This window comes from Schistocerca gregaria, chromosome 5 (genome assembly GCF_023897955.1).
Source record: "Schistocerca gregaria isolate iqSchGreg1 chromosome 5, iqSchGreg1.2, whole genome shotgun sequence".
Classification (NCBI taxonomy): domain Eukaryota; kingdom Metazoa; phylum Arthropoda; class Insecta; order Orthoptera; family Acrididae; genus Schistocerca; species Schistocerca gregaria.
In genome coordinates this window covers 128792667-128809930 of record NC_064924.1, presented here as the reverse complement: position 1 = coordinate 128809930, position 17264 = coordinate 128792667, and the positions used below count along the sequence as shown (strand labels likewise).

At 43.2% G+C, this 17264-nt stretch overlaps 1 protein-coding gene across 2 annotated transcripts in view; it reads left to right on the top strand.

Moving 5' to 3' along the window:
* LOC126271854 (leucine-rich PPR motif-containing protein, mitochondrial-like) overlaps positions 1–15187 on the top strand; it is a 155168-nt gene extending 139981 nt beyond the window's left edge. For both annotated transcript variants that reach the window (XM_049974188.1, XM_049974189.1), the window contains one exon: positions 14942–15187. In XM_049974188.1, coding sequence (XP_049830145.1) covers positions 14942–15111 — 170 coding nt within the window. In that variant the 3' untranslated portion in view covers positions 15112–15187. The remainder of the gene's footprint in view (positions 1–14941) is intronic.
* The last annotated feature ends 2077 nt before the right edge of the window (positions 15188–17264 follow it).

The window sequence follows — 17264 nt, the reverse complement described above, 5'->3', positions numbered from 1 at the left end:
TTCAGTTCCTGCACTGTCCATGAATGTCTGAATGCTAAATTTGGTATTACTAGCAGCTTTTACATATGATCAGTATTTGTTTGTTTACATATGATCAGTATTTGTTCGGTTTTTATGAGAGATCTTTCAATAATATTTAGCTTGGCAGTGTTGATGGCAACACATTGCCCTTTTGACAGACAAACATGATCCATAGAGTACCTCTCTGTGTATGGCTCTGTGCTGTGTTTGACACCTGATATGAAATATTCTGTTTTATTAAATTTCTTTACAGTGCCTGCATACCATGTAGGTTCCCACCCCTTAACCTTGGCTGCAGATATTCTGCATGCTACTCTTCAGATTTAAATGTCTTGAGCTCCTTATTGCCCCTTTATCTAGTTCGATGAACAAATAAGTCCTATTTGTTTTAGTTGCCCTGTCTACTGTGGTAGTCATTGTGGCTACAACTGCCTCAACTGCCTACAACTGCTAGAAATGAGAATGTATGTGTTCTGCTGATATGTATGTACAGTGGCCACAGTGTGAACAGTAATTCATAGGCTCCCTGTATAAATAATCATGGAGAAACGTGTTTATTGATAGCTGACACTGCTGGATTCTTATCCCTAGAAGGAGCAAACTGTTCCCAAAATCTTGACTAATTTTCTTAAAAAATGGAAATAATTTTACTATCAGCCTGCTTGAAGTATCAGTGTACTCTCTTCAAGCAATAGTGCTGGAATCATATCCTAAATGTTAAAGTCAGTCCTGTAGTTGACCACCTGATGTATTTGAATTTATCAGAATTCCCTGCAAACTTTTTAGAGTGTGTTTAACATCATCCTTCCATGCAGAAACAGGAAATTATTTAGTTGATAAAGTGATCTGCATCTTGATTTTGGAAGAATTTGCACCTTGGTTGTCATGGTGGGATGTGTTACAGCTGCTACCTTCTGTGTAGAACAGACAAAGTAGTGTGCCCTATAGTCACTAATTTCAACATCAGAATGTACCACATTCCACCAAAATCAACCAAGAGTCACAGGATTACATCTGAGTTGTCAGTCTGTTCGAATATTTTAGCTTGTACATAATACATTCAGCACAGCAACACTCACTTAACCATATGTCATGCTCATCTAGTCTGCAAACACAAAATCCTTGACAATATTAGTAAAGGATAAATTGCGACTCACCACAAAGCTGAGATGGTGAGTTGCGTATAGGCACACAAAGACTGTCAAACAAGTAAGCTTTTGACCAAAATCCCATCTTCTGAATTGAACAAAACACACACACACACACACACACACACACAAATGCAATACACCCACAGGTTGCTGCCGTGGCCAGACTAGGAGCAGCTTTGCATGATGGGAGAAGCAGTCTCTGTGGAGGGGGAAAGGAGGGGGGGAGGAGGGGAGGATAGGACAGCAGTGCTGCTTCTGGGAGCTTAGGACAAGGTGGAGAGAGAGAGAGTGTGTAAGACAGCAAGGGGCAGTTGGGAGGTGTGTGTGTGTGGGGGGGGGGGGGGGGGGGAGGGGGGGGGTAAGGTTTTGGATGCATTGATGGAAAAGAGGGCTCTGTGTAGTGCTGGAGTAAGAACAGGGAAGGCGATAGGTAGTTGGTCAATGACTAATGAAGATCGAGGCCTTAAGGGTGAAGGGATGTACTTGGGGAGAGTTCCTACCTGCACAATTCAGAAAATTTGGTGTTGGTAGGAAGGATCCAAATGGCACAGGCTGTGAAGCAGTCATTAAAAGGAAGAACATTCTGTTGGGCAGAGTGCTCAGCATCTGGGTGGTCCAGTTGTTTCTTGGCTGCAGTTAATTGGTGGCCGGCCATTCATATGGACAGATAGGTTGTTGGTTGTCATGCGCATGTAGAATGCAGCACAGTGATTGCAGTTTAGCTTGTTGATCACATGAATGGTTTCACAGGTAGCCCTGCATTTGATGGGTTACATAATGCTTGTACCCTGGCTGGAGTAGGTGGTGGTGGTGGTGGGAGTATGTATGGGACAGGTCTCCATCTAGACGACCCATAAATGGGTTGGAATAGGACAGTGCCATGTGGGTGTCCATTGGTGTATCCATGTTTGTTTGCAGGTGATCACTTCAAAGGAGAAGTAATTGTGTGTGAGGATATACACTCCTGGAAATTGAAATAAGAACACCGTGAATTCATTGTCCCAGGAAGGGGAAACTTTATTGACACATTCCTGGGGTCAGATACATCACATGATCACACTGACAGAACCACAGGCACATAGACACAGGCAACAGAGCATGCACAATGTCGGCACTAGTACAGTGTATATCCACCTTTCGCAGCAATGCAGGCTGCTATTCTCCCATGGAGACGATCGTAGAGATGCTGGATATAGTCCTGTGGAACGGCTTGCCATGCCATTTCCACCTGGCGCCTCAGTTGGACCAGCGTTCGTGCTGGACGTGCAGACCGCGTGAGACGACGCTTCATCCAGTCCCAAACATGCTCAATGGGGGACAGATCCGGAGATCTTGCTGGCCAGGGTAGTTGACTTACACCTTCTAGAGCACTTTGGGTGGCACGGGATACGTGCGGGCGTGCATTGTCCTGTTGGAACAGCAAGTTCCCTTGCCGGTCTAGGAATGGTAGAACGATGGGTTCGATGACGGTTTGGATGTACCGTGCACTATTCAGTGTCCCCTCGACGATCACCAGAGGTGTACTTCCAGTGTAGGAGATCGCTCCCCACACCATGATGTCGGGTGTTGGCCCTGTGTGCCTCGGTCGTATGCAGTCCTGATTGTGGCGCTCACCTGCACGGCGCCAAACACGCATACGACCATCATTGGCACCAAGGCAGAAGCGACTCTCATCGCTGAAGACGACACGTTTCCATTCGTCCCTCCATTCACGCCTGGCGCAATACCACTGGAGGCGGGCTGCACGATGTTGGGGCGTGAGCGGAAGACGGCCTAACGGTGTGCGGGACCGTAGCCCAGTTTCATGGAGACGGTTGCGAATGGCCCTCGCCGATACCCCGGGAGCAACAGTGTCCCTAATTTGCTGTGAAGTGGCGGTGCGGTCCCCTACGGCACTGCGTAGGATCCTACGGTCTTGGCGTGCCTCCGTGCATCGCTGCGGTCCGGTCCCAGGTCGACGGGCACGTGCACCTTCCGCCGACCACTGGCGACAACATCGATGTACTGTGGAGACCTCACGCCCCACCTGTTGAGCAATTCGGCGGTACGTCCACCCGGCCTCCCGCATGCCCACTATACGCCCTCGCTCAAAGTCCGTCAACTGCACATATTGTTCACGTCCACGCTGTCGCGGCATGCTACCAGTGTTAAAGACTGCGATGGAGCTCCGTATGCCACGGCAAACTGGCTGACACTGACGGCAGCGGTGCACAAATGCTGCGCAGCTAGCACCATTCGACGCCAACACCGCAGTTCCTGGTGTGTCCGCTGTGCCGTGCGTGTGATCATTGCTTGTACAGCCCTCTCGCAGTGTGCGGAGCAAGTATGGTGGGTCTGACACACCGGTGTCAATGTGTTCTTTTTTCTATTTCCATGAGTGTAGTTGGTCATGGTGTCTAGGAAGGAGGTTGTACGTTTGGAATCATCGAGCATTGGGAAAGGTAGTGTTCAGTAGCGTCAAGGCTGTAGCAGCGTTTGTAGGTGGATGAATCTCACAGCTGGTGGAGCCCTTCTACCAGGTAATCTATGCAGTTGAAAAGAACAGTGATGTAGCCTTTGCCAGCAGGAACAATTACACGGTCGGGATCAGTTTTTTTGTGGTGGATTGCAGTTTTTTATGCAGACATAAGGTTGGCTCGTGTTGAGGGATTTGGGGAATTATGGTGACACAAGGTTCAAGGCTAAGAAATTCTGGGAAATTAACAATATATCTTGCACAATGGGGCAATAATTTTATCATGGCTGGCTCTCCGAGGGGTCTCAATAATTCTGAGGGAATGTCATCTACTCCAGGGGATGTGTTTTCACTTAGTGCTCACTCCAGTTCATCTTGCAGTGCCATATTTCTACGTCATCTTTACTAACTTCCTTTTCTCTATCTATAATAATTTCCTCCATTTCATTTCCTAGTATAGCTCTTCAGTATATTCCTTTTGCCTTTAGCTTAGTACCGGTTTACCATCTAAGCTCTTGACATTCACACACCTGCTTCACTTTTCTCCTCAAAAGTCTCTGTAATTTTCCTGCAGGTGACACTTGTCTTTCCCCTAGTTATGCGTTCTTCTATAGCCCTTGCATTTATCCTCTAGCCATTTTGCACTTACTGTCAATCTCATTCTTGAGATGTCTGTATTCCATTTCACCTGCATCATTTGCTGCATTTTTATATTTTCTCCTTTCATCAATTAAATGCAATATCTCCAGTCTTTTCCAGGAATTAGTGTGTGATTTTTCTGCTGGCTTTCTTTTTTCATCATTCAGAGCTTCCTGTTCATCTTGCATTCTATCCCTTTCCCCTATTTCAGTCCAACATCAGTTACTCAGCAATCCTTGCTTCATTCAGTATATCCATCCATGTATGTTCTTAAATTTCTACCTTTTCGTTATGTCCTCATTTTTAATCTGCATTTCATACTCAAGAAATTACATTCAGAGCCCACATCTACCCTTAGAAAAGTTGTGCGTCATAAAATCTCATTTTGAAATCTCTTACCATTATACGGGGTGTTCGTAAATTACTGTTACAAACTTCTAGGACTTGTAGAGGGGAGTGAGTATTTAATGCTTTAAATTGGAACCCATGTCTGGAAGCGTATCATTTCCATTCTAAGATGATTTCAATTCAAATGTTTAACTTGTCCACTTCTGCTTGAGGAACTGTATTAGGTGTGATGCAGTATAGTTAATAAGTAACAATTAAAAAGGAAACATAATGAAACATCCACTTACACTTAAGTACATTTGTTTGTATTAACACTTAAATATTACATGTTTATATTATTTCAAAACAAAAAGGAACCCAATATACTGTACATTCAGAATGTGATGTTTAAGTGTTAATACAAATAAATGTGCTTAAGTGATAAATGGATATTTCGTTATGCTTCCTTTTTAATTGTTACTTAATAATTGTACTGCATCACACCTAATTCAATTCCTCAAGCAGAACTGTGAGAGTTGAAAATCTCAATTGAAGCCATAATAGAATGGAAATGGTACATTTCCGGACCTAGGCTCTCATTCAAAATATTATGTACTCACTCCCCTTTACAAGTCCTAGAAGTTTGTAATGGAGATTACTGAATACACTCTATAAGCAGTCTGAAACATACTAGAATCTCCCAGTCTCTTCCACATATACAACCTTCTTGATTCTCAAACCAAGTTTTTGTGATGATTAACTTATGCTCTGTGCAAAATTTTATCATGCGGCTTCGTCACTCATACCTTCCCCCAGTCTGTGTTCTCATACTGTCTTTCATTCTCTGACATTTCTTACTGTTGAATTCCAGTCACCCATTAAATTTTCGCCTCCTCTAATTATCTGAATAATTTCCTTTATCTTATCATACATTCTTTCAATCTCTTCATCAGCTGTGGAGCTAGGTCACAAATAAACTTGTACTACTGTGGTTGGTGTTGGCTTTGTGTGTGTATTGGCTGTGATAAAGCTTTCACTGTGGAGTTGAAAGTAGCTTACAAACATTCCTATTTTCTTATTCAACTCCTGCATTGCCACTATTTGATTTTGTATTGATAATCCTCTATTGACACAACCAAAAGTACTGTTCATTCTATCACTGCACATGTAATTCCCACTCTATATAACTTCAATCTGTCTATTTCCATATCTAAATCCCCAAACCTACATACCTGATAGAGAGATCTAACAGTCCACACTCTGACTCACAGATCGGTAGTTTTATTTGTCCTGATGGCAATATCTTCTTGAGCATCCCATGCTCAGAGATCCAAATGGGAGAATATTTTACTTCCATAATAGTTCCCCTAGAGGATGCCATAATCATTTCACAGAGCTGGATGTCCTAAGGAGAAAAAAAAAAACGGACCTTCTCCTCACTTTCAATCATTCACAGTACCAGATCAGCAAGGCTGTATTGGCTAATGTTACAAGGTCATATGAGTCAGTCACCCAAACTGTTGCCCCTTCAGCTACTGAAAAGGCTTCTGACTCTCTTCATAGGAACTGTGGGTTAGTCTGACCTTTCCACAGAGACCCCGCCATTGTGGTTGCACCTACAGCACAGGTATCTGTGTCGAGGCACCCAAGGCACCCCAACTTAGTGTGGTTCATGGTTCATGTGGGGTGGCCGTACCCCTTACCTCTGCAAAAGCTGGCAGTCAGTTTGTAGCTTGCTAGTTTATTGTGGATAAAAATAATTTCAGTTTTAAGCCAATGTTCTTTTACACATATTATCTTTACTGGCTGTTTCATATGCTCGAACAGAATTTGCTGATCAGTACTTCAGGTAAAAATCAAACAATCGAAAATCCAGGGTGGAATGTAACAGTATTATGAAAAGGAAAGTTTCTACTCACCATATAGCGAAGATACTGAGTCACAGATAGGCACAACAAAAAAGACTCACACCATAAGCTTTCAATCATCAAGGCCTTTGTCAAAAATAGATGACAGATGCAGACACAACACACACACACACACACACACACACACACACACGACTGCAGTACTATCTCATCTTGCTTTGCAGTTCTGCTCATTCTCCATCTCTTTGCGAGGAGACCTTCCTGGGTGTGTTTTCCTCCATCCATTATTCAGTGTCGTTTTTTGTGCAGACGATGACTATGGATTTCTTTGCGCCTCATATCCAGCACAGGAGCCAGTCCATTGTGGTTGGGCTGCCATATATCTTGTTGGTTGTTGCCCCCTGATTACACAGGGATCGCTCTGCTGATGCCTGCAACATTAACTCCCCACATATGCCAAGGAGTAGACGTCCATCATGTCAGGGCATCAGGACTCCCGGCAATGGCCATCCTGCCAGGTGGCCTTTGCTGTGGCTTGGTGGTGCCTGTGGTTAGGGCCCCTGGTTGGAGTGGGTGGCATCAGGGCGGATAACATGCCATGCAGTGTCATATTAAGTCATCTCTTGCTGGTGGCCCAACACCAGCAGTCTCTAAGCGGTCTAGGTCTAACTACAATGCAAAGAAGTATGACCACAAATTGTTCCCTTCCCTGGCTGCACCAAGGAGGAATGCCAGGCTAATGATGGCAGTGATGCTTATTCGCCCCAGTACTTCGTATGTACAAAAGCTAATCAGCTCCTTCATGTTGATGAAGCCTCAGTTTTTTGTGGAGCGTTTAGAGGACAAGTTTGGGGAGGTTGAGGGGTTGTCCAAAATGCAATCTGGGTCAGTCTTGATAAAAGCAGCATCCTCTGCCCAGTCACGAGCACTACAAGCCTGTGACAAGCTGGGGGATGTTTGTGTTTCCATCAAGCCCCATAAGAGCTTAAATATGGTCCAGGGTATTATATTTCAAAGGGATCTACTTTTGCAGTCTGATGATGAGCTGCACGCCAACCTAGAGCAACGAGGTGTTCATTTCATCTGGTGCATACATAAGGGTCCAAAGGATAGTCAGGTGCCTTCATCTTGGCCTTTGAGGGTGATACATTACCCTAGAAGGTCAGGTGATGGTATACCGGTGTGATGTCAAGCCATATATTCCTCCCCCAATGCGGTGTTTTAAGTGCTGGAGGTTCGGGCATATGTCTTCCCAATGTATTTCCAGAATCATATGTTGGGACTGCGGACATCCATCACATCCCAATACTTCATGTGCCCTGCCTCCCATCTGTGTCAACTGCAGAGAGCACCATTCCCCTTGCTCATTGGACTGCAGGATTCTCCAGAAAGAATGGAAAAATCATGGAATACAAGACCTTGGACCAACTGAACACCTGCATCCTGTGGCTATGACATCATCTTACGCCGCTGCTAGGAGAAATGTTCCAGCTCCGTCAGTTCCGCCAATTCCAATCGGCTCTCAGAGCCACAAGACTACTTTTGCCCTCTTGATGGTGAGGGGCACTTCCCTCCCTGTTGCTCCTGCACCACCTACCTCGGGAGCACTGCCCCACAACCATCGGAGACATCAGTCCCCACTTGTCAGCTGGAGAAGCTTAAATCTTTTTTGGTTCCTCATGCTAAGAAGGGGTCCCTTGGGTCTCTCCCTTCTCTGGTTTCTACCAGTGGGAAAGATAAAACCAGTGGCTGAAGTGCCCAAAAGCAGCTGGTCGTAGTGCTTCATGATCCTCCTCAGTCCCGGAGACTGAATCAGTGAAGCCCTCCCAGCCAGAGAAACCCAAGGAGCAGTGAGAGACATCCAAAAAGAAGACCCCCAAGAACAAGGAAATTGTGGTGGCACCCACACCACAGCTACCTACATGCTCTGTGTCTGAAGATGAGGTGGAGATTCTAGCGTCCACTGAGGACCTAGATCTTGCCAGACCCTCAGACACAAGAGTTACAGACTGCTCAGGTACTAAGTCAGTGGCAGCAGGTGACCCTGAGGTGTAAACTGTCTCCGTGGGGGTTCATGCCTTCTCAGCCTCACAATCATGTCATCCTCCAGTGGAATTGTGGCATTTTTTTCCACTGCCTGGCTGAGCAATGGCAACTGTTAAGGTTACACCTGCTTTCTGCATTGCGCTCCAGGAAACCTGGTTCCCGGCAATGCGGACCCCAGCCCTCCACGGCAATAGGTAATATTACAATAACCATATTGACTATAATAGTGAGTCTATAATAGTGCGTCTGTCCTGAACTCAGTATGTAGTGAAACTGTGCTCATTCAAACCCCTCTTGAAGCTGTGGCTGTCAAGATAAGGATGACAAAGTAAATAACTGTCTGCAACATATATCTTCCTCCAGATGGTGCAGCACCCCTGAACGTATCAGCTGCACTGATTCCTGAACTCCCTAAACCTTTCCTATTTTTGGGAGATTTTAATGCACATAACCTCTTGTAGGGTGGCACTGTGCTTACTGGCAAAGATAGAGATGTCAAAAATTTACTGTCTCAACTCGACCTTTGCCACACATTTTAGTGTGGCTCACCAGACTTACTATGCCATTGATTTATCCCTCTGCAGCCCAGGGCTTATCCCATTTGTCCGCTGGTAAGCCCATGATGATTTGTGTGGTAGGGACCACTTCCTGTCACTCTCATGGTGCCATTCCCCTGGACATCTACCCATATGCGCTCTAAACAAGTCGGACTGGTAAGCTTTCACCTCTGCTGTCACCGTTGAATCTCCCCCACATGGTACCATTGATGTTGTGGTTGAGCGGTTCACTAGAATGATCATTTCTGCTGAGGAAAATGTGATCCCTTGTTCTTTAGGGCACCCCCAGCGAAATACAGTACCTTGGTGGTCGTCGGAAATTGTTGAGGCCATTAAAAAGCGTAGGCGGATTCTTCAGTGATATAAGCAGCACCCTTGCCTGAAGCACCTAATAGCTTTTAAACGGCTCCATGCGTGCATTCACCAGCTTATAAAAAGATGGAAATAGGAGTGTTGGGAGAGGTACTTCTCAATCATTGGGTGCCATATGTCACCTTCCCAAGTCTGAACGAAGAGCAGATGTGTTTTTGGGTACCAGACCTCACAGGTGTCCCTGGCATTAACATAGATGGCATGTTATCTACTGATGCAAACGCATTTGCCAAGCACTTTGCTGAGCACTATGTTTGAGCCTCTGAGTCAGAGAGATAACCTCCCCCCCCCCCCCCCCCCCCCCCCAGCCTTTGACACCCTCAAACGGTGAACAGAAGGGAAGGTCCTCCCGTTCATTACACTCTACAGTGAACCCTATAATGCCCCATTTACAGACTGAGAGCTCCACAGCGCCGTTGCACATTGCCCTGACACAGCTCCTGGGCCAGATTGGATCGACAGTCAGATGATTAAACATCTCCCATCCGACTACAAGTGACATCTCATCATCATCTTCAACCGGGTCTGGTGTGAAGGCATGTTTCTGTCGCAGCAGCGGGGAGAGCATTGGGAGAGCATCATCATTTCAGTGCTCAATCCCAGTAAAAACTCTCTTGATGTGGATAGCTATCAGCCCATTAGTCTCACCAACATTCTTTGTAAGCTATTAGAACATATGGTGAGCCAGTGGTTGTGTTGGCTCCTAGAGTCACCAGGCCTACTGGCTCCATGCCAGAGCGTTTTCCACAAGGGTGGCTCTACCACTGATAATCTTGTATCACTCAAGTCTACCATCCGAACAGCCTTTTCCAGGGGCCAATACCTGGCTGCCATCCTTTTTTATTTATGGAAAGTGTATGACACAACCTGGTGATGACATATCCGTGCCGCTTTATATGAGGGGGGTCTTCGGGGCCCACTCCCAAAACTCCATGTCACCCTTTACTTTCCATGTCCGAGTGTGTGCCTTCCATAGTTTCCGCACCCCCCACCCCCATATCCCGGAGAATGGAGTCCTGCAGGGCTCTGTATTGAGTGTCTCTCTATTTTAGTGGCCATTAACGGTGTAGCAGCAGCTGTAGTGCCATCGGTCTCACCTTCTCTGTATGCAGACGACTTCTACATTTCATACTGCTGCTCCAATACTGATGTTGCTGAGCAGTGCCTACAGGGAGCCATCCACAAGGCGCAGTCATGGGCTAGCCCACGGCTTCCAGTTTTCAGCTGCAAAGTTGTGTGTCGTGCACTTCTGTCAGCATTGTACCATTCATCTGGAACCAGAACTTTACCTTAATGACGATCCACTCGCGGTTGTGGAGACATATCAATTCTTAGGACTGGTTTTCAACACTCAATTGACTTGGCATCCTCATCTTTGTCAGCTTAAGCAGAAGTGCTGGCAGCACATCAATGCTGTCCGCTGCCTGAGCAACACCAACTGGGGTGCAGATCACTCCCCTATGGCTGCTGCAGATCTACAGAGCCCTTGTTCAATCCCGCCTTGACAATGGGAGTGGGGTTTATGGTTTGGTGGCGCCCTCAATGTTGTGTTTACTCGACCCAGTGCACCACTGTTGAGTTCGACTAGCGACAGGAGCTTTTAGGATGAGTCCAATGACCAGCGTATGGGTGGAGGCTGGAGTCCCTCCATTGCAGATGAGACTTGCACAACTGTTCACCAGTTATGCTGCACACATTCGTAGCTCTCCTGACCATCTGAATTTCTGTCTCCTTTCCCCAATCACAGCATTCATCTCCCGCAACGGCAGCCCAGGTCAGGGCTTATTATTGCGATTTACGTCCGATCCCTTCTGTCTGAACTGGAGTCCTTACCCTTACAACCTCTACTCGGGGTCCAATCATGTACACCTCCATGGTGTAAACCTAAGCCAAAGCTTCGTCTGGACCTTTCGCTTGGCCCTAAGGACTTAGTTAACCCTTCTGCTGTCCACTGTCACTTCCTTTAGATTCTTGACATGTCCTGGGCCTCTGAAGTGGTTTACACCGACAGCTCAATGGCTGATGGTCATGTTGGCTTGCATATGTTAACAGAGGGCATATTGAGCAGTACTCCTTGTCAGATGAGTGTAGTGTTTTCACTGCAGAGCTGATGGCCATATCTCATGCTCTTGAGCACAACCGCTCATTCCCTGGTGATTCATCTCTTCTCTATACTGATTCCTTGAGCAGTCTCAAAGCTATCAACCAGTGCTACCCTCACCATCCGTTAGTAGCGACCATCCAGGAGTCCATCTATGCCTTGGAATGGTCCAGTCGTTCAATGGTGTTTGTGTGGACCCCAGGACACATTGGCATCCCAGGCAGTGAATTTCTGACAAGCTGGCCAAGCAGGCTACACGGAAACTGCTTATGGAAATCAGCATTCCTGTAACTGACCTGTGTTCCTTATTACACCGCAAGGTTTTTCAGCTTTGGGAGTTGGAATGGGAGAACAGCACACACAACAAACTGCGTGTCATTAAGGAGACTACAAATGTGTGAAAGTCTTCCGTGCAGGCCTCTCGCAGGGACTCTGGTCCTCTACGAGCTCCCATTAGCCATGCTTTGATCACCCATGGCTATCTCTTGCTCTGTGAAGACCCACCTCAGTGTCAGTGCGGTGCCCATTTGACAGTGGCTCATACTCTGTTGAGTTGTCCCTCTATGGTTGCCCTGCAACAAAATCTTTGCTTACCAGACTCATTACTGGTAATCTTAGCTGACAACGTCTCATTGGTTGATTAAGTTTTACATTTTATATGTGAGGGTGGGTTTTATCATTCCATCTGAGTTGTAGCACATGTCCTTTGTGTTTCGTCCTTCTGTGTCCTCCGCTCTACTGCTTTTAGGCTGGAAGTTTTTAATGTGTTGCAGAGTGGCTGGCTTCTCCTTTTTATTCTCATGGTCAGCCAGACATGGTAATCAGCTTTCTTGATTTAATCTCTTCTACCTGTTTCTTGCACCCCAGTTCCCCCCTCCCCCTCCCCCTCCTTGTAGTATTTGTTGCCTTTCTCCCATTCTTGTGATGTTTCCTTCCTTTCAGTGTTGTGTTCTACATCTTGTTTGTTTTATTCTTTCCCTTGTGGGATTCTTTTAACATGGACAAGGGACCGATGACTAAGCAGTTTGGTCCCCCCTCCATTTAAACCAACCAGTCAACCAGACAGCAGTCGTGTGTGTGTGTGTGTGTGTGTGTGTGTGTGTGTGTGTGTGTGTGTGTGTGTGTGTGTGTGTGTATCATCTATTTCTGACAAAGGCCTCGTTGCCCAAAAGCGTATTGTGTGATAGTCTTTTTGTTGTGCTGTCTGTGACTTAGCACCTGTGCTGTATGGTGAGTAGCAACTTTCCTTTCAATAATATTGATACATTAGGTAAAGTTTGTTTAAAACTAGAAAGTACCTTTAGAATTAACTAGGATGTTCCACCTGTGTACAGAATTACGTATAAAATTCTTTCTTTTGATTGTTAGCATGGGCTAAATTCTGCTGGAAGTGACCCCTATCACTAGCTACCTTCTGTGAGTGTGTGGATGTAGGGTGGTGGCTTGTTTGCCTTTACAGTTGAATTCGCACATTATTTTCTCAACTGCTTCTTTCATATGTGATGCAGGTCTCTTCTTCCCAGATGTATTTAAATTCAGTTCATGCATTGTGAGGCTAGCTGCTTCTTAACTGTTGATATCAAGAACTCAGATTTTTCAGTTAGTTGGTACAGTTTCACTGTTCATACAAGACCAGTTCATCTGAGCAAATTTCATCAACAGATTTATGGATAAAATACTTGTAATTAAAAACAACTGTGTTGTGTTAATCTGTATATATAAAAGGCGTCCTGACTGATTGGCTGGCTGACTGACTCATCATCACCCAGTCCAAACTGCTAAGGATAGAAACTTGAAATTTGTGGGAAGTGTACTGGAAGTGTTGTTATCCAAGGGATTTTTAGAAATTCCAACTTTAAGAGGGTGAAATAAGGGATGAGTTTTGTTGTCACTGTCATGTCATTTTTGAAGCGATACCTGTGAAAACTGGTATTTGTTTTTTCACTCATAAATAAAGAAATTTGTGTTTCACAATTTTTTGAAAATTATACTGTATGGGGGTGAAATAGTGGTGAAAACTTATCATTATTAAGGAACTACTAAAGAATTTTTAAAGTCATATCTATGAACAGTGGTATTTGGTTGCAAGTAAAAAAAAATGTGTGTTTCACTGTTTTTGGAAATTCAACACCTAAGATGGTAAAACAAGATCAGACTGATTCACTGACTCATCATCGCCCAGCCTCAACCTTTAATTATAGAAACTTCAAGTTTGGGGGGGGGGGGGGGGTGGATGTTACATTGTTTAAGAAGGAGTTGTCTGAAATTTGACTCCTAAGGGGGTGAAAGGCTTTTTGAATGTATATTGCTATTAAGGGAAGTTTGAAGCTAGAAGTACAAAAAACTGGTGTCGTTTCAGCAAGGGTGTAAAATAGTGGGTGAAAATAAAAACAGTAAAAATGGTTATTTCTAACTCTGAAGTGAAATTTAAATTTTCACAGATTTATCTTTTAAAAAAGTCTCATCCCCTATTTCAATCCATTAGGGGTTCAATTTCTAAAAACATTGAAACACAAGTAGAAAGTCATGTCAAAACAAAAATGAAGTGCACAGTAAGAATCATTTGGAAACAAAATTTCAGCATTTTTGGAAATTCAGGCACTAAGGGAGTAAAATAGTGAGTGAAAGTTTCTTTGTCAATTGATATTAGACTTCTTGGTTAGAAATTAAAAAAAAAAAAAAAAAAAAAAAAAAAAAAAACGTGTGTCAATATTTCTGGAGATTCAACCCCTAAGGGAATGCAAATTTTGAAGAAAGTATTTTATTACATTAAAAAAATTTTAAAGCTAAATTTACGAAACTTGGTATTTCATGTATTGGTTAGATATAAAGAAATATCTGTTAGGGGATGAAAGTTGCTATGGAAATACCTCCACAAGAACACAAAAGGCATCATTAACAAAAACTATGAACTCCAGCCATCAGAATTGCTTTTTGGCAAGAAGTACATTCAGAACATACCATCCTTATATGGCCATAATTAGTGTGAAAAGTATTGGATGTGTTTCAATTTGTGAACAACATAAAAATTAAATGAAAACAAAAATAATCTCTGCAGGCCATAAAGTCTATGCGAGCAAAGCAGAAGGTGCTAAGTTAGTGTTATATACATGCATTGGCTTCATTGCAGTAACCTTAGTTTGATCCTACTGTGAGGACAACACAGCCAGTTATTGAAATGAAATACAAGAGGACTGTTCTGTTTATGTAGCTTTTGTGGTTTTATTGACTTTAAAATGTTGGCGTTATTGCTTGTTTGTGGATGTTAGTTCTGCTGTACACTGCACTTTGTGTATTAAAACTGATGTTCTTAGCTTACTTTCTCATAGCTTAAAAATTGGGAGAAGAAGCAACCTTTATTTCAGTTATCACAAATTGCTTCATAACCTGTTTTGATATTACAGGCCGTCAGGGTGATACTGTAGGAGCACTCTCTCTCTGGACATCGGCTCAGGAAGCAAACATCATTCCAGAACCAAAATTTCTAATTAAATTGGCATCATTACTTAAAAGCCACAAATGTGAAGTGCCATTTACAGTTCCAACAGCCGAAGAGTATATTCATGAAAGATAGGCATATGTGTATGTTAATAGTTATCAGCATTTTGTATATAATGTGCAGTGAAAATTTTAATAAACAAAGATTTTTTTCCTGTAAATGTCATTTTTCTTGTTTTCTATTGCATGTTTCGAAGTGTTGTTAACTGTACAGTGTGTGTGTTTGTGTGTCTGTTTTGGGTTCCCTCCTCCCCCCATACAATCTGTCTGTGTCTCATAAGCATTTTTATTTGTGTACTTGATTTTTTTTTTTTATACTCAGTGAAACATAGGCCTAAAAGTGTCTCTCTTCATTCTTTCTTTCTTCTTCATTGTTTTAGAGGCTATTATCAGATACGCAGGATGCTACACAGCATTAAAACTCTGTCTGCATCAACATTTACATCTGACACTTCTCCCCACTACTTTCACATGTGGGCTTGCAACGTAACCCTTATTTACCTGTGCTAATTTGCCCTCAGTAGCTGACCTCTGTCGAATCTGGCTGAAATGTGATGTCTCAAGTAAGCTTTTTCTAATGATAAAGTCCACACAAGGTTTATAGTTCAATTACTTTAATGGCTCTTTGATATTGAATCACTTGCAGTTTATGGCCAGATTGACTCTCATTTAACATAATTTATGCACAGATAAAGGGTTAGTCACATACTACACTCCGTTGATGTCCTATATCATGATTGTTCCAGTGCAGTTACCCAACATAGATGTACTGATTCACGATAATTAATGTGTGGCAAGTAAATCATTAACACATTCACTATTAACACAGTCCTTCCACATAGATAGTCATATCAAAATGCATAGTGCATAGTAAATATCATTTGGAAATGGCGGCGTTCACTGACGAGCACTATTGTTACACTTTGCAGAATGCATTATTGAATATTAACACAGTTCATGACATTAATTGGACCTTCACAGTCTCTGTTTATAAACAGTCACTGAATTACAGAATGATCTCCCAGATCCAAAATTTAGATAAAACTCTGCACATTGTGTGAGATGTAATTTGTGCTAACTTGTCTTCAGTACATTTTACACTCGAGGTGACTCCCAGAAGTCTGTCAAGGGATTGGGGGGGGGGGGGGTGCTAATGGGAAAGGGGGGGGGGGGGTGTTAGGGGAAGAAGAGTTGGGGTCCTCCACCGACAAATTGGTAAAATTTGATGTTGCTGAAAGTAGTTTTTGGTAATTGGTTTGGAGTTCAGGTTTAAAAAAAAATAAAAAAACTTATTTTAACATGGGAGATTTTATAAATTATGTAAACCATAAAAAAGGTCAAATTAAAACAAATAAGTTTTCATTCATTTTCTGGATACAGAAGATGATATGAATGTAAAAATTTGAACTCATCTTCTGCCCAATTTGTCATCCTCATTTGTCTCTGTTTCTCTTTACTAAATGTGCCAATGATATTTTCAATGTCCATATCTCTTTCTTTATTGATATTTGCAAGAGTCAATCTATTTAGTCTCAACTGCCCCATTGTGTTACACAAATAAGTCTTTACTTGCATCAAAGAAGAGAAGCTTCATTCAGAAGTGCTTGTTGTGATCAGAATAGTCCCAAATATTTGAAGTAAAACATATAGGTTTGGGAAAAACTGCATGTCACAGTTCTTCAAAGCTTCAGTTGCTGTTTCAGGTCTTTTACTTTCATGAGTCCACTTTTTCTTCCATAGTTTCAGTTCTCCTTGCATTAAAAGTGAAGAACTCCCCAAAAACTTTTCCTATTCTCGGATGCCTGGATCACTTCATCCTCACTGTATTTAAAACAGTATGCAGGAATAAGACCTTCAATTGGTACTATGGTGTGAAAACCTTGGGCGTTGCCAGAACTGCAACGTGTCTACAGAACTTGTGTGCACCCAGGGAAAATAATACAATTCGGCCCACGTGTTCGGCGATTTCGAAGTTTTTGTCTGGGGTCAGCAATTTAAGTGTTTGTGGGCATACCCAGCATATTTAGCTTCCTTGATTGTTGTAAGTGGTGCATTGATATACATTCAATGTACATTAATGAATAATGAGTTAAATGATATTTATTGGTTTAGATAGTAAGCTATTTGCCGCTTTTATTCTTTTGTTAAAGTGTGTTTGAAATACATTGCAACCTATATTGCTACATAATTATAAAAAATGATTGAATCTGTTGAAGTAATATATTCGCT